This window comes from Mobula birostris, chromosome 20, assembly GCF_030028105.1.
Source record: "Mobula birostris isolate sMobBir1 chromosome 20, sMobBir1.hap1, whole genome shotgun sequence".
Classification (NCBI taxonomy): Eukaryota; Metazoa; Chordata; class Chondrichthyes; order Myliobatiformes; family Myliobatidae; genus Mobula; species Mobula birostris.
This window is the reverse complement of record NC_092389.1, coordinates 14,120,679-14,144,494: the sequence shown is the minus strand read 5'-3', so window position 1 is coordinate 14,144,494 and position 23,816 is coordinate 14,120,679. Positions and strand designations below refer to the sequence as shown.

Sequence of the window (23,816 nt, the reverse complement as noted above, 5' to 3'; positions counted from 1 at the left end):
TAAGATTTACACGTGTTTCCCTTTGTGCTTCTGCTGGGTGCCCACATCAGCAGAATCAGGTCAGGCCACAAACTGAAGAGGCACCCCTCCCCCTCCGTTAAAGAGGGTGTGAGTACCTGCTGCTAATGTGCTTGAAAATCATGGTGCTTTAATTTGCAATCACAAACAGGAGAAGATCTGCAGATGCTGGAAATCCAAGCAACACAGATGGGGAGACGGCTTCACCGAGCACCCACGCTCCGTCCGCCAGAGAAAGCAGGATCTCCCAGCGGCCACACAATTTAATTCCACTTCCCATTCCTGTTCCGATATGTCCATCCGTGGCCTCCTCTACTGTCATGGTGAGGCCACACTCAGGTTGGAGGAGCAACACCTTATATTCCGTCTGAGAAACCTGCAACCTGATGGTGCTAACATCAATTTCTTGAACTTCCGGTAATGTCCTTCACCATTCCCCATTCCCATTCCCTCTCTCACCTTGTCTCCTTACCTGCCCATCACCTCCCTCTGGTGCTCCTCCCCCTTTCTTTCTTCCATGGCCTTCTGTCCTCTCCTATCAGATTCCCCCTTCTCCAGCCCTTTATCTCTTTCCACAATCAACTTCCCAGCTCTTTACTTCACCCCCTCCCGGTTTCACCTACCAGCTCGTGGTTCTTCCTCTGCTACCCCCAGTTACTTACTCTGACACCTCATCTTTTTTTCCAGTCCTGATGAAGGGCCTCGGCCCGAAACGTTGACTGTACTCTTTTCCACAGATGCTGCCTGGCCTGCTGAGTTCCTCCAGCACTTTGTGTATGTTGCTTTAACTTGCACGGGTCACTGAACGACTCAGAAATGCAGCGAGCATCACATCCTCAGGGCAGTAGAGGGGAAGGGCCTGCATCCTATAATACTGTGTGCAGCTCTGGTCACCATGGGAAGGGCATCACTAACTGGGAAAGGAGCGAAGCAGTTTATAAGGACATTACTGTGACTGGAGAGCTCGAGTTATAAGGAGAAACTAGATATGTTGGAACCTTTCCCTTTGGATTGTAGGAGGCTGGGGAGTGATCTGACTAAATCCTGAGGCGTATAGATAAGGTGGATGGTCACAGTCATTTTCCCAGAGCAGGGGAGCCTAAAACTGGAGGGTGTTGATTTGAAGTGAGAGGAGGAAATTTTAAAGGGGAACTGAGGGGTCACTTCTTCACAGAGGGTGATAGGTATATGGAATGAGCTGCCAGAGGAAGTGGTACAATTATAACATTCAAAAGGCATTTCGCCAGATACATGCTTAGAAAGGTTTAAAGGGATATGGGGCAGAAACACTCATACAAGATAAAGGGGAACACGTACATCTTAACCAATGACCCCAAGAGATGAGATCCAGGTGATTTATATTATGGAGGGGCAGATAGAAATAGCTCTGGTGGGCAAATTGGTCGGAATGGAGGGTTGGGCCACAGGGCCATCTCCATGCTGTTTGTCTCTGTGACTTTATCCCTGTCTCTAAGCCACATTTCCTGGAAATGTGGGATGATAGTAATGTCCCTTCCCTAGTCCCACCATGTCATTGTCCCAGCTCCTTCTCTGCTAAAGCAGCTGACTCTTCCCTCGATTCGGCCATGACAGCGCTTACACGTATGTCTCTGCACCTTTGACTCACACACTGTTGTGCCTTGGAAATATGTGGCTGTTCTTTCACTGTAATTGTGTAAACCCTGGAAGCCCCAAGCTAACTTTGCTTTGAGAGCTCTTCCAACAGATCGGGGGGTGGGGGGGGAAACTCATCTGTACTTCCTCAGGGTGCAAGGGAGGGAAAATAATGCCTGCCTTGCCACCAAAATAAGTTCCAAAATAAGTGTTCTACCTCGTAAGTCATCTTAAGTTAAATGGAGACTACAACAGTTATTTAGGCAAAAGCTTTGGAAACTTTAGGATCAGAGAGATCTGCTCATTTCTATAAAATCTTGAGGATCTTAACCCTCTCCCTCCTAACTGACTGATTGGTGTGGAGACTTGATGAGGCGGCAGTGTGTGAAAGCCCAAACCCGGGCCGCCCTGTGAGCAGGCGGGAAGTCAGGGTGGAGCTTACATCTGCGCTTGGGGTTGTGTCTTCAATGATTCTGGAGGGGTGCAGTCTGCCTTCACCTTACCACAAGCTGCTCCTGCATGATCTACTTACTAAATATATGCTCACGTAAGGAGAGCTGCAGCTTACAGCAATGTCGGCCACTGATCCACAAACGAATGAACACCTCCATTTCAAGGCCATCAATGATGGACGATAAATGCTTGTCAGTGAGACCCATAACCCCATGTCATTAGGGCACTTTGACACTGATCTGGTGATGATTAGTAAAGACATTAAGGGTTATGTGGAGAAGGCAGGAGAACAAGGTTGAAAAGAAGTCAGCCATGATTGAATGGTGCAGCAGGCTCAGTGTGACAAATTGCCTATTTCAACTCATATATCTTATTGGCTTAAGGTCTTATGAAAGTGTAGGATCACCATTGACACCTAGGATCATCAGTAACACATCGTGTTTCACTCCCTCAGGGGCCTTCCTCTTTCTGACTCTTGGATGATAAGTGTTGTTCAAAATATTCCTCTGCACAAATCTGAATTTAACCAGATTCTTGGCGGGAAATAATTGTGATACTAAAAGTGATTTAAAAGTTATATCTGGAGCATTATCAATTTACAAAATTTGGATAATAAGACAAAGACAACAAAAATGCTGGAAACACTCCGCAGGTCGAACAGCAGCTGAGGAGAGAGAAACAGGGTTTATGTTTTTATGTTTTAATTGGGTGATGAAATGTGAGCTGTTTAAGATCTCTTACTGTGGGATACATGATGGACCAATATAGCAACATACAATGAAGAAATATTTCTCAATGAAGGTCTTTATTTTAATTTGTCAATGAGACCACAGCTGGAGTACGCTGCACAAACTCGCTCCCCTTTTGGTTGTACCAAAACTGGAAGCAGTCAAGAAGAGATTCACCAGGCTAGTTCTTGGGATGAAAGGGTTGTCTTAACACAAATGGCAAGCAAATCTGCATCTGCGCTTTTTGGCGCTTATTTGAATGAAGGGTGATCTTATAAACATGTATAAGATCCTAAGGGGCTTAACGGATACTGAAATTTTTCCATAATGGGAGAATCTCAAATGAGTGGGCATAGATGCAAATAAGGGGTTCATAGGAATTTCTTCTGCAGAGGGTGGGGAATCTCTGGAACTTTCTGCTTCAGACGGTTGAGTAGATTGAGGTAGATAATCCTTTGAAGATTGGGGAATTAATGTTGCTTTGTTTCAAGATGGTTTCGTTTGGATTTCTGTCTTTTAGATTTCCAGTGAAGACCTTCAGATGTAATCTGAATGATATGATGTTCCTTTTGCCGCTGTATCCAGTTTTATTCTCTGGTTGATTTCTCTTTTTCCTCTTTTTCTCTGATCTGGAGACTAGTATGGATTTCATTTCTCTGTCACATCCACACTGCACACTAATCAGAGCCCCATTACCTGGTGTGCCTTCAAACTCTGTGTGCTTCCACAGTAAGGATGCTCTGGTTTTGTTGTTCTTCTATTGAACCTCTGCTCTTCCTTTGCACTTGCTCAATTTGTTTTCACTTTCAATTTGCATATTTTCGCCCCGTTTGAGTATGCCACATAGTCTGTATTTTGTTCTGTAAGCATTCTTTCCCTGTCAGCTGACTGCTGGATTTCCACAGGTGCTACATGACCTTATTTTCATTTGCATTTCACTCCGTTGTTTCTGTTGTCTAACTGTGTCAACCCTTCAGCAGAACTGAGCTGGGGCTGGCTGTTCACAAAGAGAGCGTATTCACCCCTCCACCTGTGGCTTCCTGTACACTGGCAGTGTCTCTAGTCAATGCTACTGTGAGCGCCAACACTGCACTCAAGGCTTCTTGTATGTCTTAGTATGCTGAACTCCATATTCACTAGACCGCTCTCCCTTCATTGGTTTCTCTGACCTTGGACTTATTGGGTGTGTTTTGAAGCTCCATAGAGAAATTGCCCACATGTCCACCTGCTTCCTGCTTCAGACTTTGCAACTCATGGTCAAAACACCAGTTTTAACTCCCTGTGGGTGCTGATCAATTTCTTAAAAGTTAAGTCTGGACTTTAACTGTCTGCCTCACTTATTTCCCACACATTAAAAAATTTGAATCTTTTCTCTGCCATCCACAAGACAAAGTAGCTGCTCTAATCCCAGTGCGTTTGAGAAAATCATCCACCACCAGCTTTCATTTTTGCTCAAATTACCTGAACACCTTCTCGATGCTATCCATCTCTCAGTTCTCAGTGCCTGGAAGTATACAGTCATCACAGCCCCAATTCTCACATTTGGTTAAAGCAATCTCCTCAGATTAGTCATGACATTTTTTTCTAAGAGTGAAAGTCAGCACTTATATTTTTCACATTGCTGAGAATTTTACTCATTGGGCCATTACTGCCACTAAGTTACACCATGCTATTCCCAGAGCTCAGTTTCCAAATGAGCATTGAAAACTCTGCACTTGGATCTATGTTATTGTCAAACTACAGGGTACGTACTGCTTAAAGATACAATGAGAAATCCTGTACAGAAGTGGAGAGAGTGAGCAATTTCAAGTTCCTGGGTGTCAATAGCTCTGAGGATCTAACCTGGTCCCAACATGTCAATGCAGCTACAAAGACGACAGTTTGAGAAGGCAAGGAAGGCATTCAGAGTTTAAGGAGATTTGGTTTGTCACCTAAACCACTCAAAAACTTCTACAGGTGTACCATGGAGAGCATTTTGACAGGCTGCGACACTGTCTGGTATGGGGGGGGGGGGAGTCTGCTGCATAGGACCGTAAGAAGCTACAGAACGTTGTAAATTTAGTCAGCTCCATCACGGTTACTAGCCTCCGTAGTATCCAAGACATCTTCAAGGAGCGGTGCTACAGAAAGGTGGTGTCCATCATTAAGGACTCTCGTCACCCAGGGCATGCCCTCTTCTCATTGTTACCGTCAGGTAGGAGGTACAGAAGCCTGAAGGCACACACAGCTTCCTCCCCTCTGCAATCAGATTCCTAAATTGACTTAGGACCCATGAACACCAACCCACTTTTTTTTCTGTTTTTGCACTATTTTTAATTTAACTATCTAATATGTGTGTTCGTCCATCATCGACATCGATGAGGACCTCAACACCATTATGATGGTGTTGAGACTAGCGCGTGATTTGGATTTAAGTGAGGGAGAATTGTGCAGCATCAGCCTCACTCTCTCTTCCCAATTCCCATCTGGATCCAGTGGAAAGACAGAGTCGAGACGGCTGGAGATGGGACTAGGCGCAGTGGATGACCAGGACGTCTATCTAATATACATATACTGTATATATATATATATACACTTACCGCTATTGGTTTACTTTTCTCCCCTACATTATCATGTATTGCATTGTACTGCTGCCGCAAAGTTAACAAATTCCATGATATTTGTGATAGTGATATTAAACCTGATTCTGATTCTGATTCTGAACATGAAGGACAAGTGAGCGATTGTGGTGCAATAAGCACAAATTGTACACTTGCAACGCCAACAACGTAGCTCATTATTTGTTCTTGCATTAGTATACTGGATGTACAGGTTTAACGTTTCCATTTCGTCGGGGTCAGTGTAACTATGGCAGCACCAGCGACCCAGAGTCAAATCCGCTGTGGTCTGCAAGGAGTTTGTACGTTCCCCCCTGCATGGCTACGTGGGTTTCCTCCGGGTGCTCCAGTTTCCTCCCACAGTCCAAAGATGTTCAGGTTAGTAGGTTAATTGGTCACATGGTTCCCATTGGGCTTGTTACCATGCTGTTAAGCTAAAAATAAAAATAAATTCTCATAATTTTCTTATTCTCAGTTAAGAAAGATCTGGAAATACTGTATACTCTTCCTTTTCAGTGCTGAAAGGCCATGTTTCTGCCTACAATTCAGACCTTAACTGGGAGTAACCCTGAATGGAAATATTGACAAAATCTAAAAGCAGTTTATTATGTTTGTTACTAATACAAAAGTAGTTAACACCAATCCAGAAAATCTGAAATAAAAAAATGAAACTGCTGGAAATACTCAGCAGGAAAGGGGATTCTTTCAATAACATCTTGTAACTCCCCACTCTTAAATTTTATCTCAATAATTTTAAATCTGCTCCCATTCTTCAGGCAGAGGTTATTGGAACAGTCCTTTACTTTTTATATGTCATCTGCTTTCACCTCTCATAGTTAATCAATCCTGCCTCCCACACTGTATTCCCTCCACTTCCCCACTAACAATCTACTCAGGATTGTCCCTGCTCCGTGCAAAGGCACAACACTTACCTCCATTCTGTGACTCAAACTTTGCAGCCACAAAATCCTCAAATGCTAACTCAGTTACCCTCCACAGATGCTGCCTGACATTCTGAGAATTTCCAGCATTTTCTCTTTTTATTAAGTCCAGCAACATCTGCTTCTAAATATTACCTCAGCAGCAATCAGTTCTAATTACTTAAAATTGTACAAATAAGTTTTGAAATTGCAGAAAGGGGCAGATCAAAGAAAAGCCTCTTGGATGAAATTGCAGTGAATCTATTGTTTGGCCTTGGACTTCAGTCTGCTGTATTCTGCTCTGTCTTCCATCCTGAGTCCCTGAAAGCAAGAGTGAGGAGGTTAGCAAATTCATCTCTGGGAAACTCAGTCCTTCAGCAAACTGTCGATCAGATCATGTAAATGTCTCCTTGGATTGTCCTTGCTGCCCTGAGAGCCTGTATTCACATTGCAGGCCAGTTTCTTGGGAGTTATTCCATCCGCCACTCTCAAATTCTTTTTCTCACCCCAAGGATCCCAGCCCACTTTCCACAATTCACAGCTCTATTCTCTTATTCCCAAATGTCATTCCTTTTTATCTAAGTCCCTTCCCCAATCACAGTTCCTAATCCACTCAGCCTTTCACGTTTTCTTCATCCCAGCCCCACAACGCACATGCTATTCCCCATGACTAAATCTCTATTCCTGTTTGCCAACTTCTGTTTCCATTCTTCCCCCAAACATCCTCCCCTGCCCTACCCATATTCCTGGACCCAGCCCTTTTCTCCAACGACAAGGCCTAAGATGAAGGTTCTGACTGAATTCTTTCCTGTCAAAACCCAGTGTCACAGATGGATGTGGCACAGAGAATCAATCTCGGAGCAGGAATTGAACTTGGCATTCTCTTTGCTGTCCAGCTCATTTTTAAACTGGACAATGAATTTACTTTTTTAACCCATTCAAGAGCTGGTTTGGACCATCGTTTAAGCCTTTCATTAAGTTTATTGCTCACAGGTCACTAGCTTTGAGCTCACCCAATATCACAGGCAGACGTATGAGATAGCTCACACTAAGTCCGTACTTACTGAGTAAAGTGCGGCAGTGGCATCATTCTTAACTAGGGCCAGTCGATCAGAAGCTGCATGGGAGAAGAAAAGACTGTTAGTAACAAGAAAAGACTTGCATTCTATAGCATCATTTTGTCAGTGATAGAATATGAGGCATCTCTGCTGTCGTAACCCCATGGAGACCCATTCCTGCCTTTAGACACTGTGAACAAAACACACAAAATGCTGGAGGAACTCAGCAGGTCAGGCAGCATCTATAGAGAGGAATAAACAGTTGAAGTTTGGGGCCAAGACCCTTCATCAGGACAGTCTGACCTGCTGAGTTCCTCTATAAATGCTGCCTGACCTGTTGAGTATGTGTGTGTGTGTGTTATTCAGTATTTTCAACATCTGCAAAATTTCTTGTGTTTATGTCTGAGAGAGCTCTACATTTGGTGTAACATCACCAGTAACAGCAACAACAATGGAGAAAATACTTTACTTTTGAGACTTAGACTGAGTTTGTTAATCCCCATGGTCAAAAGACTGACTGACACACATGTCAGTGTGAATAAATGCCTGAGCAAATCTGGGGCTCTATCTCTATTTAATTATTTAACTTGGTGTTGAACACCCAGAGAAAACTGGCCTGTCCTACCTTGATAAATCTTGACTTTGGGAGGGGCAGAAACGCAGTAAACAGCCACTGCGATGAGAAATGTCGCAACAAGATCACCAATCACGATCCCCGACAAGGTCCCTGGATCAACTTGAATGCAGTTGTTGCAATCTGAAAAGAGAAGTGACCAGAAAATATGAAAGATCAAGCAGGGATCTAAATCACAGTTCTGACCAGACCTGAAGAGAAATGTTAAAAATCAATGCACACAAAAACAAACTGAAACTAAACCAGTATATGTTCTCTCCTCCTCTGCTGGACATGCAGTATCTCACCAGGATTGAAGTTCCCCTCCATAATCCCCACTGGCAAAAGGAGGACCCCTTTACCTGAGGTTGTTGACTGTTTCCAGGGGGATTGGAAACTTGATTCTTAGCTTACCTCTGTGACAGTGGGCTGGCGTATGTTGTATGCCAGCTCACTGCTACCTCAGCCAAGTTCAGTTAAATCAACAGATCAGACACTGGCACCGGAAACAAAAGCTAGGATATTAATCATGAGCTTCAATCGTCAACAGTGTTGGATCCTGGCGTCTTTGTGATCTAGAGGTTTGGTGGTCAAGAATGAGGCACAAAACTTGCTGCTTATAATTGTTTATTGAGCACAGAAAAAACAAAGGAAAAGAAGGCAAGAACAAAGAAGTTATGGTCGTCTTATACAAAATCTAGCTTCAACTAAAAGAATAAACCACTTCTTAATTCGGACATAAAAGTTCCATAAGGTGTGGAGACCTTTTCTTGATTATTTTCATAACTCCTCTTTAGATTAAAGGTTTATCTTCCTTTTTCTTTCAGTGATTTAGTCCCCTACATCCAGCTTTTTTTTCTGGTTAACTTTTTTAGTTTTTTTTTAATGATGTGAAATATATTATAGTTTAGGTAGTAGGCAATACAGTTTTTTTTAATATTCCCAGCTCCGTGGTGACAAAAGCTCTGATTAACTTTTCTTTATATCGTAATGGTTGGCTTGGAGTGCGTAGTGGAAGGGTGGGGTGGAAACTAACTTTATATGACCTTATTTTGGGTGCTTTTTCTTTACTGTTATGAATTGACGACATGGTGCCAAGCTGTATCGGCCCTTGCCTTTCCCTTGGACAACATCGGTGTTGTGGAGAGGGGAGACTTGCTGCATGGGCAACTGCCGGTCTTCCATACAACCTTGCCCAGGCCTGCGCCCTGGAGAGTGAAGACTTTCCAGGCGCAGATCCATGGTCTCGCAAGACTATGAATTGTACATCAGACATGTTGGTTTTGCACTGTATAAATCTCCTTTTTGTTGGTGGGTCTTTTTTGTTCTAATGTAGAAACTCATTAAAAAATTAATTTAAAAAGACACCTGCTACAAAAATACTAAGAAGATGATTCTAGAAAAGTACAGAAACAGCTACACTACAATTACTGGAAAATTCACTGAACAATTAGATGAATATAGGCGAATATATGGAACTAAAGCAAACATAGGTAAGTTAACCGACAAGAAAAATGACAAACCTACACGCTGATCTAACAACAGGTAAGTGGAAGGTAAGAACCTTGCAATTCAACAATTTTTTAAATTATCAATATGGTTAAGAATAGTTTAATTCTTTTTCCTGCTGCTTCAAACAAGAGGTTTGACAGCAGGGGTGAAACTGATTGGACACTGTTCTGATTGGTCAGCCAGCCCTACTCTGTTTGAAAGATATTATTATTTTATTTATTGGTTAACTAGCTCAGCAACCATCCGCTATGCCTAGTTGCCATTGAACCCAGTGTCTTGTTGGACTAGAAATCAGTTAAGAGCTTAAGGGCGGCACGGGAGCAAAGTGGTTAGTGTAATGCTATGACAGCACCAGTGACTGGGGTTCAATTCCCACTGCTGACTGAAAGGAGTTTGTACGTTCTCCCCGTGACCGCATGGCTTTCCTCCCATGTTTCAAAGAGACACGGGTTAGCAGGTTAATTGGTCACATGAGTGTAAATGGTCGAAGGGGTCGGAATGGCACGTTTATGGGCTGTTTCTATAAATAAAGAGGCAATGCAATTATAAAGAAGGCATGTCAGCAACTATCTTTCATTAGGAGTTTGAGGAAATTTGGTATGTCACCAAAGACATACACAAACTTCTACAGATGTACTGTGGAGAGCATTCTAACTGGTTGCATCACCACCTGGTGTGGAGGGGCCACTGCACAGGATCGGAAAAAGCTGCAGAGGATTGTAAACTCAGCCAGCTCCATCATGGGCACTAGCCTCCCCAACATCAAGGGCATCTTCAAAAGGCAATGCCACAAAAAGGCAGCATCTGTCACCCAGGACATGCTCTCTTCGAATTATTAGCATCAGAGAGGAGGTAGAGCAGCCTGAAGACACACACTCAATGTTTTAGGAAAAACTATTTTTGCTCTCTTTTTGCATTACTTCACCATCATCATCATTATGTGCCATGTTGTATGACGTAGGCGATCATGTTCTCGTGACCACGATTGTTCTTGGCAAATTTTTCTACAGAACTGGTTTGCCATCGCCTTTTTCTGGCTAGTGTCTTTACAAAACGGGTGACCCCCCCCCCCCCCCCCAGCCATTCTCAATGCTCTTCAGAGATTGTGTGCCTGGCATCAGTGGTCGCGTAACCTGGACTTGTGATATGAACCGGCTGCTCATACGACCATCCACCGCCTGCCCCCATGGCTTCATGTGACCCTGATCGGGGGGGCTAAGCAGGTGCGACACCTTGTCCAAGGCAGACCTGCAGGCTAGCGGAGGGAAGGAGCGCCTTACATCTCCTTTGGTAGAGATTTATCTGCACCCCACCTCCCTTTGAGCTACTTATTTAATTTAATATATTTCTTATTGTAGTACAGTAGATGTGTACTGCACTGCACTGCTGCTGCAAAATAACAGACAGTGATATTAAACCTGATTCTCATTCTGATCCAACCCATTGCTGAGGATGGTAAATTTCCTTCCCAGAAGGGCATAAGTGAATTTGGAGGGTTTTTATGACAATCCGGTAGTTTCAAGCTCATCATTCTTGTAGTATTTATTTTCTTAACTGATACTTTGCAATTCAGATTCTTCCTGAATAAGTTATTCCAGTGTACATTCCCTAAATCGTGGTGGGATAGTCAAGTTACCAGTCAGGTAGTGTAATCACTGTGCTTGGGATGGCCAATGTACTTGACAGAGAAGACTTTGCAACCTACCTTTGATGAAGAGGAAGGTAGGTTCTGAAGATTTGGCACAGTCATACACCCCGTTGTCTGCTTCAGTGGCTTTCCATATCATCAGTGGGCAGGAGGATATGGGCCTGGAACCTCCCACTTCATTTCCTTGGAATGTTATGTTTCCATTATCGCATTGTAGTCTGAGTGAATTTCCAGCCTCTGTGATCTCTGGGAAAACATAGAATAATTTGCACCCCAGCAGGTCTCTTCCCCACTTCACAGAGCCTCAAAACACTAAATGCAACAGATGTACTATTTCTGTTAGGAGTCACTAACATGGTTACTATTCTGTGCAGTTGTTGTTCTAGTTCCTCCTTCCTAGCTGTACTCCTCTATCAGCGTTCTGCACACAACCCCCTCCACCCCACAACCACTATCCGCTCCCTCTCACCCTGCACCAGGGCCAGGCTTGAAACAGATCTTCAGGTTGGCAAGTGAAAGTGCAAGGACCTCCAATAGCACAATAGATGGTCTGAAACTCAAGGTCATAAGCTGCAATTCCAGGCCCTGGAGTGCTTACATTCTTGAAGCACAAAAGGTTTACATCCAAAGGGAGGGAGGTGAAGTCATACAATTCCTTGCTTCATATAGACACAAGGGACACCAGATGCTGGAATCTGGAGCAACAAACCATCTGCTGGAGGAACTCAGTGAGTCAAACAGCATCTGCGGGAGAAGAAGAATTGTCGACATGTAGGACCAAAACCCGGCGGGTTCTATCAGCACTGAGTTTTTTCAGCAGATTGTTGCCTCTTGCTTCGTGATCCCTATCCATGCCCCATCCTTCATAGTGGTAGGGAACGTGCAATAGACTAGGCAGCTGAGTGCACCCATCCCATTGTTTCACAGTCCATAGTGATAGCTAATTCAGTATATCTTCCCATATTCTCTGCAGCAATCACATTATCACCAAAAATTAGTCCTGGTCTAGCCACGCGAGCGCCACAGCCAAGAAATGGATGCCTGTACTTTCTCAGAAGGTTAAGAAATTTGGCGGATCCATGAAGACCAATTTGCACCATAAAGATCTTCCTATCAGGAGGTGTCACAGCTTTGCATGGCCACTGCTGTGCTCAACACCTCAAGAAACAGCAGAGAAGACTTGAGCTTGTGATCTCCCAATTTATGTTATCGTGACCCTTGTACTTTATTTGTCTATTGCACTGCACTTCTCTATAACTGCAGCACAATATTCTGCATTCAGTTTTCCTTCTACTATTCAGATTCATTTTTCACAAAACATACAGTGAGACACTTCATTTGCATTAACAACCAACACAACTTTGGGATGTGTTGGGGCCAGCCCGCAAGTGTCGCCTCATATGCCAGCGCCAACGTAGCGGGCCCTCAATGCTTGGCAGGACAACACAGGACAATACAAGCAACAAAACAACAACAGCAAGACAAGCCTCGTTCCTCCCTCCCACACACCCAGACATGCAAATGCACAGTCCTTCAACTCCAGGACAGGCCACCTCCAGCCTCCTATCTCCAGAGGCCAGTGGACTCGCTCAGTGGCATGATCTGTCTGGATGGTATGCAAAAATGCTTTTCACTGTTCCTTGGTACATATGGAAATAATACACCAATACCAATACTTGCCCATTTTCTTGCTGAAGGGCTTTATTGACCCTTCACCACTAGTTTTGGTTTGTGAGTGTCAAGGTTACCCAAGGTTGCCTGTGGAAAAGATTACTTCTTTGTTGGGCTTTATCATGCAAACACTAGGAGTTTAAATCATCTGTGGTGTCACAGAGTTTTTAAAACATTGATTATCCTCCCAGCTCAAAGCAGCTTTAACTCGAGTAGTATCTCCCAAAAGTTTAATTCACTTCCAATGTTACTAAAAAAGGACACTTACTTATTTCTGCCTCGCTGACTCCTGAAAATAACAGAAAAAGAAAATGAGAACACGACCAAGTACGGTTAACGTGTGCTTTACATTATCTCTGTCAAAATGAAGAGACCATTTTTAAGATCAATATTTTTGCTGGATAAGGATGCTGAAGGCTCTTTCTTTAAGGTTTTATATCAATTGGCGGAGAGAGTTGCACAGTTGACAAACATCATCCCATCCCTGCTTCCCGTACCTCCCACAATCTCCCTCTCTCCACCAAACTTTTCATTGTCCCAGTACAGAAAATCTACACATATTATTCCACTTTTTGAGTAAGTCAGGGCAGAAAATTTAGGTAATTATACACCTGTTAATGAAAATAATTTGAGGAGAAGTTACTTGTAATGAAAATAACTTAAGGAGAAGTTACTTGTGCCTTTGATTAAAACACGAGGGACTGTATTGTCAGCTTTCAGAAAGAACTAGCATACATCTGTGAAGGTTCATGTCAGAGGACAGTGATTGAACATTTTGAAGAGGTAACTGAACTGGTGGTCAGCAATGCTAAGATATTTTGTTTATATAAAATTGTAGAAATCTTCTGATAAGAGAATGTGAGCTGAAATTCAAACTTCTGGAATTGAAGGCAGGTTATCGAGCTGGCTAAGAAATCAGCTGAGCTGTACAAGAGAGGTCAAATTGGCAAAATTTGATTATAAGGACGGGTGTTGGACCTTCAGTTATGTGGGAACATTTGATGAACTATTTATGATTTATTGTGGGATATGAACCACAAAAAAAGTACAAAGATAAAAGACACTTTAAGCAGTGTAGAAAAAATATGAAGAACAATGAATAGACTTAAACAATTGAGTACATTTGTTGTAAATGATTGAGTATTGCAAATTAATTTAATTGTGCAAATAAATGATAATTTGCTTTGGACTTATATAGGATTGGACAGATTATTTTCTAAGCAGTGAGAAATCTAAAGGCAGTCAGGTACAAATAGACTTGTAACCTCATTTACATTGATGTAGGATAGCACAAAAATAAGAAAACAGTTTAGTGAGATACTGGTCAAAATATTGGGAAGTTCTGGTTCTGTGGTGCAAATGCCTAGCTAGTGATACTTGGTGTACTATCTTCAATCCAAAGCAATAAATCATATTGAGTCCTGATGAAGGGTCTCGGCTTGAAACGTTGAGAGCATTCATTTCCATAGATGCTGCCTGACCTGCCGAGTTCCTCCAGCATCTTGTGTGTGTTGCTTTGGATTTTCAGCATCTGCAGAATCTCTTGTGATAATGAAGAAGTACTGGCCTTGAACAGGCTGCTCTATGGATTACGAGACCAGTATTTGGACTCCAATGGTTCAAGTGAACTCAGAAGGTGTATAATAGCCATTAATGTTGTTCAAATGTTAATATTAAACTAGGATCATTGAAAATTTTAAATAAAGCAATAAGGGGAAAAGAGAAGCATTTGGAATTAGATCCCATTTCTGTTATAGTTTTCCACAACCTACAGACGCGCTTTCAAGGACTTTACAACTCGCGTTCTCAGTATTATTATCTTTTTCACATCGGTTGCTTATCAGTCTTTATACATGTATAGTTCTTCATATCTTCAACGATATGATTTCTTTATTTCCTTATATATGCCTGCATGAAAATGAATCTCAAAATAGTACATGGTGACATATAGGTACTCAGATAATAAATTTACTTTACCAAATGATGCAACAGGATCCAGGGGCTTATTGATCTTATCCTACTCCTGCTGCTGCCTGCTTTCAGTACTTACAGTGTTTGGGATGTTGTGACTGATGGTGAAACAAGGGGGCAAAGTATCAACACCTACTTTGGCTATATTGTATTTATTTAGTGAATGCAACAGACATTTCACTGCCATGATTGTTTGATGATAAAATCATATTTCAGTCGTCACACCAAACAAAATACAAGATTGCTCTGTTATCTAGGGGCCAAGGGTACTGTACGTCAATCAGCTGCATATTTGTTACTTTCAAGTCCTAATGTTAACCTAACATCCTGTGTCCTTGAATGAATTATGTGAGGATCTTGTAGAGCAGGAGAGCATAATAATCAAAATGGCTGAAAGAGAAATGTAAGCAAGCAAGAAAAGGAAGGAAAATGTTCTTCGGCACTTTTCATTCAGGATGTCCCAATGAAGGATTTCAGAAGCACAGATGCTGTTGCAAAGCAGGAAATATTCAGCACAAAAAAAATCATTAAAGAACACATAAAGATAACAAGATAATTTCAAGTGTTGAAATAACTTCACTTCAGAAGGATTGAACGATTGGCTTTTCATGAACATAGGCGCATAAGCAATGGATTAACCCTTTCCCTACTGCATGTTTGGCTGACAACGAGCCGGATTTATCTGAAGGCGGGTTGAAGTACCTCGCTCAGCAACCATGTTGGAAGGCGAGAGATGAGATTAGAGACTGATACGTGAGCGCTGACTAACTTTATCAACCAATCAGCAACGAGCTTTTCTTATCAGTGTTTTCTCTGATAAATATATTTATAAGCAGCAACAGTCAGTGCCTCTCTGTGCGAAAATAAATGTTTGAGTTCAACTGTCATATTGAGCAAATAAACAGTCAATCTAATACACAGTTAGATGCTAATGGGAGACTTGTAATCCAGATCTGTCATGGCTTCAGGTGTTCTACCATCAATGAAGTGCAAAGTGAATTCATTGCCATAATGTTAGCAAAACAGCAGCCAATTTGCGATTAGCAAAGTCCCATGAACATTGACATGACAATGACCAGAGAAATTTTTGTTATGTTTGCTGAGGAATAAATATTTGTTGGACTATGGGGAAAAAATGTTGTGGAGCCTTTTACACCCACCTTTGAAGGAAATAAGAACTTGGATGATGAGTCCAGCAAAAAGGAGAGTTTTTCCAACAGGACAGAGCTCCCTCAGGGCTCATGTTCCTACAGAGGGGTAACCTGATACAAATTCCTTCTTTTGCTCTTGGTACTTAACAGGCCTGTTTGTGATTATCTGCTCATCGCATTTAAATCAATGAAATGCAGTGAGCAGTTATTAATTATAAGATCACCACTTGTGAAGCTGGATAGTTTGTCAAAGGCAAATTCTCATTGAATTCTATCTAAAGAGCAATAATCTTCTTTTTAACATTTTAAAATGCGACCACAATGGTTCTGAAACAAATGTATTAACATAATAAAGGTGTTAGGCATGTGAAGGGTGACCTGTATTCCTATGGGTTCTAAGGACAGCTCAGAATACCAGCTAATAACGTAGAATGTGAAGTCTAGTTGGATTAGTTCCAGTGTCCTGATATGTGACAGAATAAGTTAAGTTTTAACATGGAGATAACTCAGAGGGAAGGTGGATAGAATAAGACATGGTGCAGGGAAAATGAGAGGGATATCTGGAGAATTGCTCCAACAGTAATAGATAGTGAGAATTCTGTGTCAGGATAATTTGGTACAACAATAGACCAAGATGAGCATGTACAAGTATATGTAAGTAGCAGGTGAGCAACATGTTACATTATCAGTGTGGGGAAAGGGCATGCCATGTAGTGCGGGGTAACTAAGGTCCTATAAAATTAATGGATTTTGGATAATGTGATACAGAATCAATACTGTTGTCCTATCGAGTACGTAGTCCACAAAGGGACATGGTGTCAGCTTGTCATTCCTACCCAGACAACACCTCTACCATTGGATTAATTGCCACTGGGCAGGACATGATCCAGCAAGAAACAAGTTATGATATTATATATTTTATCCAGTATATTAAAACACCGGCCTGTTTCCCTTAATCCTTTTCCTTCTGTCCTCAATGTGGCTCACCCTCTGCTCTTGATACTCCAAGTGGTGGGATTGACTTGGAATTTTCTGATCGGCGGTACAGCTTGTTCCTAACAGCAACCCAATTTAGACTTGGGGGGTCATGGGTGAGGTTCACCGTTATTCTCCCAGGTTGTTACCAGATGCTCAACAAAGCAATGTTTGGAGGTCCTCCTGCACCAATCCCAACTACCTCTCCCAGGAACTGATGCAATTGAGAACTTAATTCAGGAGGTAGAACATTAAAGCAACAAACTAGAACTCACATCTCATTATTTTAATTGCTTATAAGAATGTGAAAATAGGCACAGGAGAGGCCATCAGGACCTACAGGTCTTTTAGAACATTCAATGAGATCATCTCTGCATAGTTCTGCTCTGCTCCCATATTCCTTTGCTCACACAGTGTTAAAAAACATAAAATTTATCAATACTTTACTATTTACTCCTTCAGTGGGTAGGGAATTCAGAAATTCAGAGACCTCTGAGAAAATCTTAGATATAAAATAAGAAAATCTGAGTCCATAAGCTCTGATTCTATTTCTATGACTAGAGTTCACTACTAAGGAAAATTTCTCATTTTCTCCTAAAATCACCTCCCATTTTTTCCCCAAGTTCTGTGGACAAAGATCTTGTCATTAGTTTCTTGTATTTTGCTTTCAACAAATCCTTGCTAATATATTATTCTAATCCAACCATCCCAGTCTTTAATCTCAGAGTCGAGCAACTTCTTGGATGCTTCACAAAAAATCCAAATATATTACATCAATTGCTTCCCTTATTACAACCAAAAGAAATGGAAGCCATTATGGCTGATAATTCTATGAAGTAAAACTCCTTTTTCATAAATCCTTGTTGACTTTTGCTGATGGATTTTCAATGGCCCTTTTACCATTTCCCAATAGTTGTATTTTAATAATGTCCTAATCTCTGAGCCCAGACTCACTTGCTTACAGTTTCCTGGTTTCCCTCTGCTTTCTTAAACGGCTGGGTTATGGTTATTGGTACTGGCATTGGTTTATCATTGTCACCTGTATCAAGCTACAGAAAAAGCGCAGGGAGGTCTGTTCAAGAGTTTGATAACACAGGAATAGAAGCTGCCTTTGAGCCTAATGGGCTTTTGTGTCCTCTGCCCGATATGGGAGGGGAAGAAGAGAGAATATCCGGAGTGGGTAGGGTCCTTGATTATGTTAGCTGCTTTATTGAGGCAGTGAGATGTATAGACACAGTCCATAAAGGGGAAAGTGGTTCTTGTGATGTGCTGAGCTGTGTCCACCACTCTGCAGTCATGTGCAGAGCAGTTGCCGTACCAAGCCATTATGCATTTAGACACAATGCTTTCTATAGTGCATCAATAAAAATTGGTAAAAGTTGTCAGGGTCATGCTGAATTTCTTTAGCTTCCAATCCAAGAACTAATCTAACTCCAGTCCTGAAGGTTATGAAACTACCATTATGAAACCTGACTATTCTGTCAGGTTTGACAGATGTACAAAACTGAGGGGATGTGATGTCACAGCAAGTCCCAATATCTGATAAGCACTTCCCCCTCCCACGCACTTAGACAACTGCTTGTCTTTCTAAGCGCTTGCATCATCTTCAACTCCTTCCTTTTCCTTTTGCGTTCATATCTCTTGCCAGCTTCAGAGCACATTAACACACGCTGTTATCTCACATACGTTACCAGATTTATTCCATCTCACTCACTCAGTTACCTAGATCACAGGAGACCAGTGTGTTTAGTGCTGTCGACTCATTGTGACCGTGGTAGTTTTTGTGGCAAGATACAAAAGTCGGTTTCCAGGCCTTTACTGCTGCTAGATTTGAACTCAGGACCACCAACTTCAAAGTCCAGTGCTGATGCCCTATACCACTGGTCATCTGAGGGTTTTTGTGTAAATAAAATGTGTGCCACTCAAGTCTCGCCTTACAAAACACCATCAAGGTTATATTTCAGTCAGTATGAGAAAGTGAATGGCTTTAATCGTGGCTCAGTGTATTATAAGCAGAATTTCATGGTTCACAAATATGGCAACATGCCATTCTATTGGATTTCGATAGCTGTAGTGAGTTAAAGGCTGGGATCTAATTGAGGAGCTCAGCAGTTTCCTACACTGGAAAACCGATGCAGGTGAGATCCACATCGCAGCCATTTAGCAACAGAAATTCACCCTGGTCAAATTCACTTATCAGTACCCAAAATTCTGGGATTCAGAATAAAATCTACTCTATGGAATTTGTTTGCCAATTTTATCTTCAGCTTGCGTTTCTTGGCACATGCGGAATGATGTGGCTTTGTTTTATGCAAAATTGCAAGACCGATGGTTTTCTCGGAATACAACACACCTCCCTGGAATGTGGGAATTACCTGCATTTGAGTCACAGGCTGCAATACAGTTAGTGGGTTTACATGTAGAATAATGAATACCTGAATGAGATTCACTTTTCGGAATGTAACAAAAGAGTTTGGATTGCTTATTCATAGAGAAGAGACACTGGTGATTGCGTTACAGTCTGAAATCAAATGAAAGATTTCAGTTGATTTGTGTACAAAATATACACTCAGTGGCCACTTTATTAGGTACTGGAGTGGAGTCTGGTGTGGTTTTCTGCTGCTGTAGCCCATCCACTTCAAGGTTCGACATGCTATGCATTCAGAGATGCTCTACTTGCAGACCACTGTTGTAACCGTGGTTATCTGAGCTAAAGTCACCTTTCTGTCAGCTTGAACCAGTATGGCCATTCTCCTCTGACTTCTCATTAACAAGGCCCACAGAACTGCCGCTCACTGGATGTTTTTTGCTTTTCGCACCATTCTCTGTAAACTCAAGACTGTTGTATATGAAAACCCCAGAAGATCAGCATTTTCTGAGATACTTAAACCATACCATCCGGCACCAACAATCATTCCATGGGCAAAGACACTTAGATCACATTTCTTCCCCATTCTGAGGTTTGGTCTAAATCTCTGGACCATCTCTGCATGCTTTTATGCATTGAGTTGTTGCCACATGACTGATAATTAGATATTTGCATTAACAAGGTGTACAGAGGTACCTAATAAAGTGGCCACCGAGTGTATTGCTGGGGTTTTAAATGTGAAAGTCAACCCTACCCCTTGAATTCTGCTTTAATTGAAAACACCAAGGACACATTCACACCATATGAAATTCACAGATATTTTATTTAATTGTTCTCAATCAAAAAGCTACAAATGATTCCTGCTATGAAATATGTGGAAGCATGGACAAAAAGTTTTGAGAAGACAAGGTAGAGGAACCAGCAACGTATAACTCGTGCAGCAACTATGGAACCAGTGCCTTTTCTATAGATTAGAATGGTTAGATATGCTTGGTACAGATATATTATGCAAACAGACTCTCAACCTCACAGTCTACCTCATCATAACTTTGCACCTTATTGTCCGCCTAACTGCACTTTGTAATTGTAACACCACATTCTGTTATTGCTTCCCCCCACCCCCCGTGTACTACATTGATGTTCTGTTGTTGTGAAATGATCTATATGGATGGCATGCAAAACAAAGTTCCCTAGTACTTGTGACAATAATAAACCAATTATTCTATCCTGGAAAGCTAACTATTCTTTGCTTCTCTACAAGTCCGTGTTAACAAAAGTTCAGTGCATTCTAACCGCTATCATAAAGCTCTTCTCTCACAAAATGTTGTCTTGTGAGCCAAACTTATTGACCACATCACAACTTGTTTTCTTAAGTCTCGCAGCAGCAGCAGTATCAGTAGCTTCCTATTTGGTTTCTCACAAACTCACTCTGTACCAGATATTTCACTTACAATATGGCAGGGGAAGATATTCGCACATCTGGGGTTTTGCTATATTGTACTCATTACCATAAGCCAGGCTGATTTGGAGAAATTACACTTTGCATTTTCAGCCCATTAAGTTATTCATCCACAAAATGTCCTCACTGAAATTACACTAATACAATTTCACATTTGCTCTGGTATTTCCAGCATAAGCAACAAGGCTGCAGTCTGAACACGAATGAACTGTCCTTCACAAGTTCCCCAAACAGCACAACTGCCGGCAGTTCTTTCTGAGCTGTTCCTGTATACTCTCCACTCTCAGCCCTTTGTTGGCCATTCAAACATACAATAGGAAGATGCTCTGGCATTTAGTGCTGGGGGTGGGGGGGGGGTGCCCCACTCAAGGACATTACATTTTAGCCACCTCATTAAGAAGCTGGAATGGAGAATATTGTATAGTGGGGTCTTGTATAACAGAGCTACAGCTTAATACAATTTTTTGCTTTTGTTTGCAAAATAGCTTCTTAAAAATGGTTTAACAAAAAAAATAGCAAAAGCAGTAAGCACAAGATAACTAAAATCTGCTTGGCTGAAAGTCTTTGAATCCCAGTTTTATATTTTCAGGCGTGGAGTAAGCTGACTGTATTCAGAGCTCCCTCTACGATTCGCAAGCTCCTGGAAAATAACGTTAGAGTGTTATCACCTCAATTTCAATAGAAATGTGACTATTTACTGTCTTTATTCCCCCCTCCCCATGAGTCACAAAGAAACTCCAGCTATCTCTCTCAATTCTAGTTGTCACATCATAGAAAGGAGGTGAAAGAATAAGACGAATACAGAAAAGATTTCAGAGGATGTACCCTGTGTTGCGAGTTTTCAGCTATGAGGAGCATCTGGGTAGGCTGGGGTTGATTCTTTGGAACAAGGGCAGCTGAGAGAGATTTGGATGCCTGTCATGATCGTTAGCTGCAAAGGATATGTTCATAGGTCAGAGTGATGGACTGAATGGACTCTGTGTCATTATAAATGTACAATTATGAGAGACTTGGAAAGAAGGAAGGGAAGGGAGATACTTCTCTCTGAAGGAAGAGCGATAAATATAGAATAAAGCATTAGACAATTGGTGGAAGGGTTGAGGAAAATTCTTCATCAAAGGCAGTGGTGGGAGGAGGTGAACAGTGCACAACTTGCTGTTTGAAAGAGTTGTGGAGATAGAAACTATTATAAAGTGTAGAAGAAATCCGGATGAATTCTTGAAGACTCCTATCTCCAAAGCCAAGGGTCAAGAGCTAGAAGTATCTTTAATCTAAGCAGATCAGTTTTTGGTTGGCCTGAGACATTCTGTCTCTCTATAAAATCTCTTTCACTTCACTGTATATGGATTTACAAAATTACAGCTTCACACTCTCAGCTCTTTGCACTAATATACCTGCATTCCACCCATTCCAGTAGCAGGAAACCTCCGCCAAGAAGGAGAGTTATGCATATCCATGCCTGTACGTGTTTTTTTGGCAGAGTTCTAGGAGCAGTTCTCCTCTTCCCATCCCAATCCTTCAGTACCAACACATCCATATTGCAAAACCTGAGACTGCCAGTTTCAGGGAAGATGCTTTTCAGTGCTTACAAGTAAAACATTTCCTCAATGGAAGATATCTGAAGGTTTTGCCTATATTCCCACCAATTATCTCCGGATCAGCTGGACATAGCCAGAATTGGCTATATTTGGGGGGGATGGTGGTGGTAGGGTCAAGCCACCCTCAACCATAAAGGCAGCAAACCATTGGATACCAGCTCCCTTGCGTTCTCATCTATCAGTTTATGTTGTTTGCTTTCTCCAATTGATTCCATTGTAAACTAATATGTTGTACATGGCCATCAATAACTTTTTTGATTCTCCTGCCTCTTGCACACACCAGGGGCTGGATGAAATTGAAGCACATGGGGAAAACCCATTGGGGTAACAGGAAAAACATGCAAACTCCACACATTTAGCTACACAATGCTCCAAAGACCAAAACCTACTCAAACTCAATTAAGCAATTACTATAGATGATAACTGTTAACTGTCCTTACCTGATAGAGATCATTGTTATGGGGAGCAAAGCTCCTATTGCCAGAAGCTGGAAGGAAAGTACAAGCAAAGTAGTAAGAAACTTGGAATCATCATCTGCAGCTGGACCAATGCCCCTAATGTACAGGCAAACAATTGACAGGACTGTTCCTTTTGAAAGACAACACTTCCAGTACAGCTGAACTCCCCCATGTTCAAGCTAGTGAAGCAACCTACATATTCCTTCTTTCAGAAGGATCATTGAACTCCGAGTTCCTGTCAGCTGTTGATGACATATAGTATAACATGCATTATACTACTTTCATGAGAAGGAAATTATTCCCAGTGTCCTGGGCAGTATTTGTCACTCTATTAATATCACAATAATAGATTTTCTGCTAATTATCATATTATTGCATGTGTTTAAATGTACCTCTCAACTGTAAAACACTAAATAATGACCCCAAATTCAAGAAATTAAGAGGAAGGCAAATTATCCTTTTTTACTGATGGTAACCAATGACCTGCATATAAATAACAGGTTTATAAGACCAAAAACTTAGCCAGGTTTTGTATCATGGTTGATATGCTGTTTTCTTACTACTGGCTTTAAAAATAACTTGGATATATGAAAAGATAAGAAAGTGGAGGTTAAATGCTTGAGATTTCCTGCACTCTTTAACTTTGTTTTTCCTTCTCATTGTCATGTCCCCTGGTCCAGCAGCTGGGACATTTCTTCCACTTTCTCTACTCTGACATCAAGGTGCCAAGGTGACTCCCTGCCCAGATCTCTGTATTTCAGTGATTTCACTTTGTTTGCCACTTCCGCCAGAAACTGCTGTGAGAGCTCACCAGTCACAGATGTAGGGGTAAAATAATTTCTAGGGCTAAACTCTTGGTTCACCGAACTTATCCTTAAGATGTTGAGAATGACAGTGACGCAGAAAATGAATCAGATTTCCTGATCAGAAACATTTGGAAATCCTCCTGTTTATTCTTGACTACCAACACACAAAGGACAAGGTACTGTGTCTTTGTAGTTCAG

The 23,816-nt window shown here is 41.7% G+C and overlaps 1 protein-coding gene across 4 annotated transcripts in view; it reads right to left on the bottom strand.

Moving 5' to 3' along the window:
- The window catches only part of LOC140185060 (T-cell surface glycoprotein CD3 delta chain-like), a 50,487-nt gene that overhangs the window by 17,554 nt on the left and 9,117 nt on the right, over positions 1-23,816 (bottom strand). For 2 of the 4 annotated variants that reach the window (XM_072238292.1, XM_072238294.1), the window contains 2 exons: positions 22,795-22,841; positions 20,112-21,396 (listed from right to left, as the gene is read on the bottom strand). The exons of 1 other annotated variant lie outside the window; for it this stretch is intronic. In XM_072238292.1, the coding sequence (XP_072094393.1) occupies positions 21,334-21,396; positions 22,795-22,841 (110 nt within the window). In that variant the 3' untranslated portion in view covers positions 20,112-21,333. Of the gene's footprint in view, positions 1-5,989; positions 6,652-7,394; positions 7,448-8,013; positions 8,146-11,218; positions 11,408-13,100; positions 13,122-20,111; positions 21,397-22,794; positions 22,842-23,816 lie in introns of those variants that run through there. One more of the 4 variants, XM_072238291.1, reaches the window with a different exon arrangement.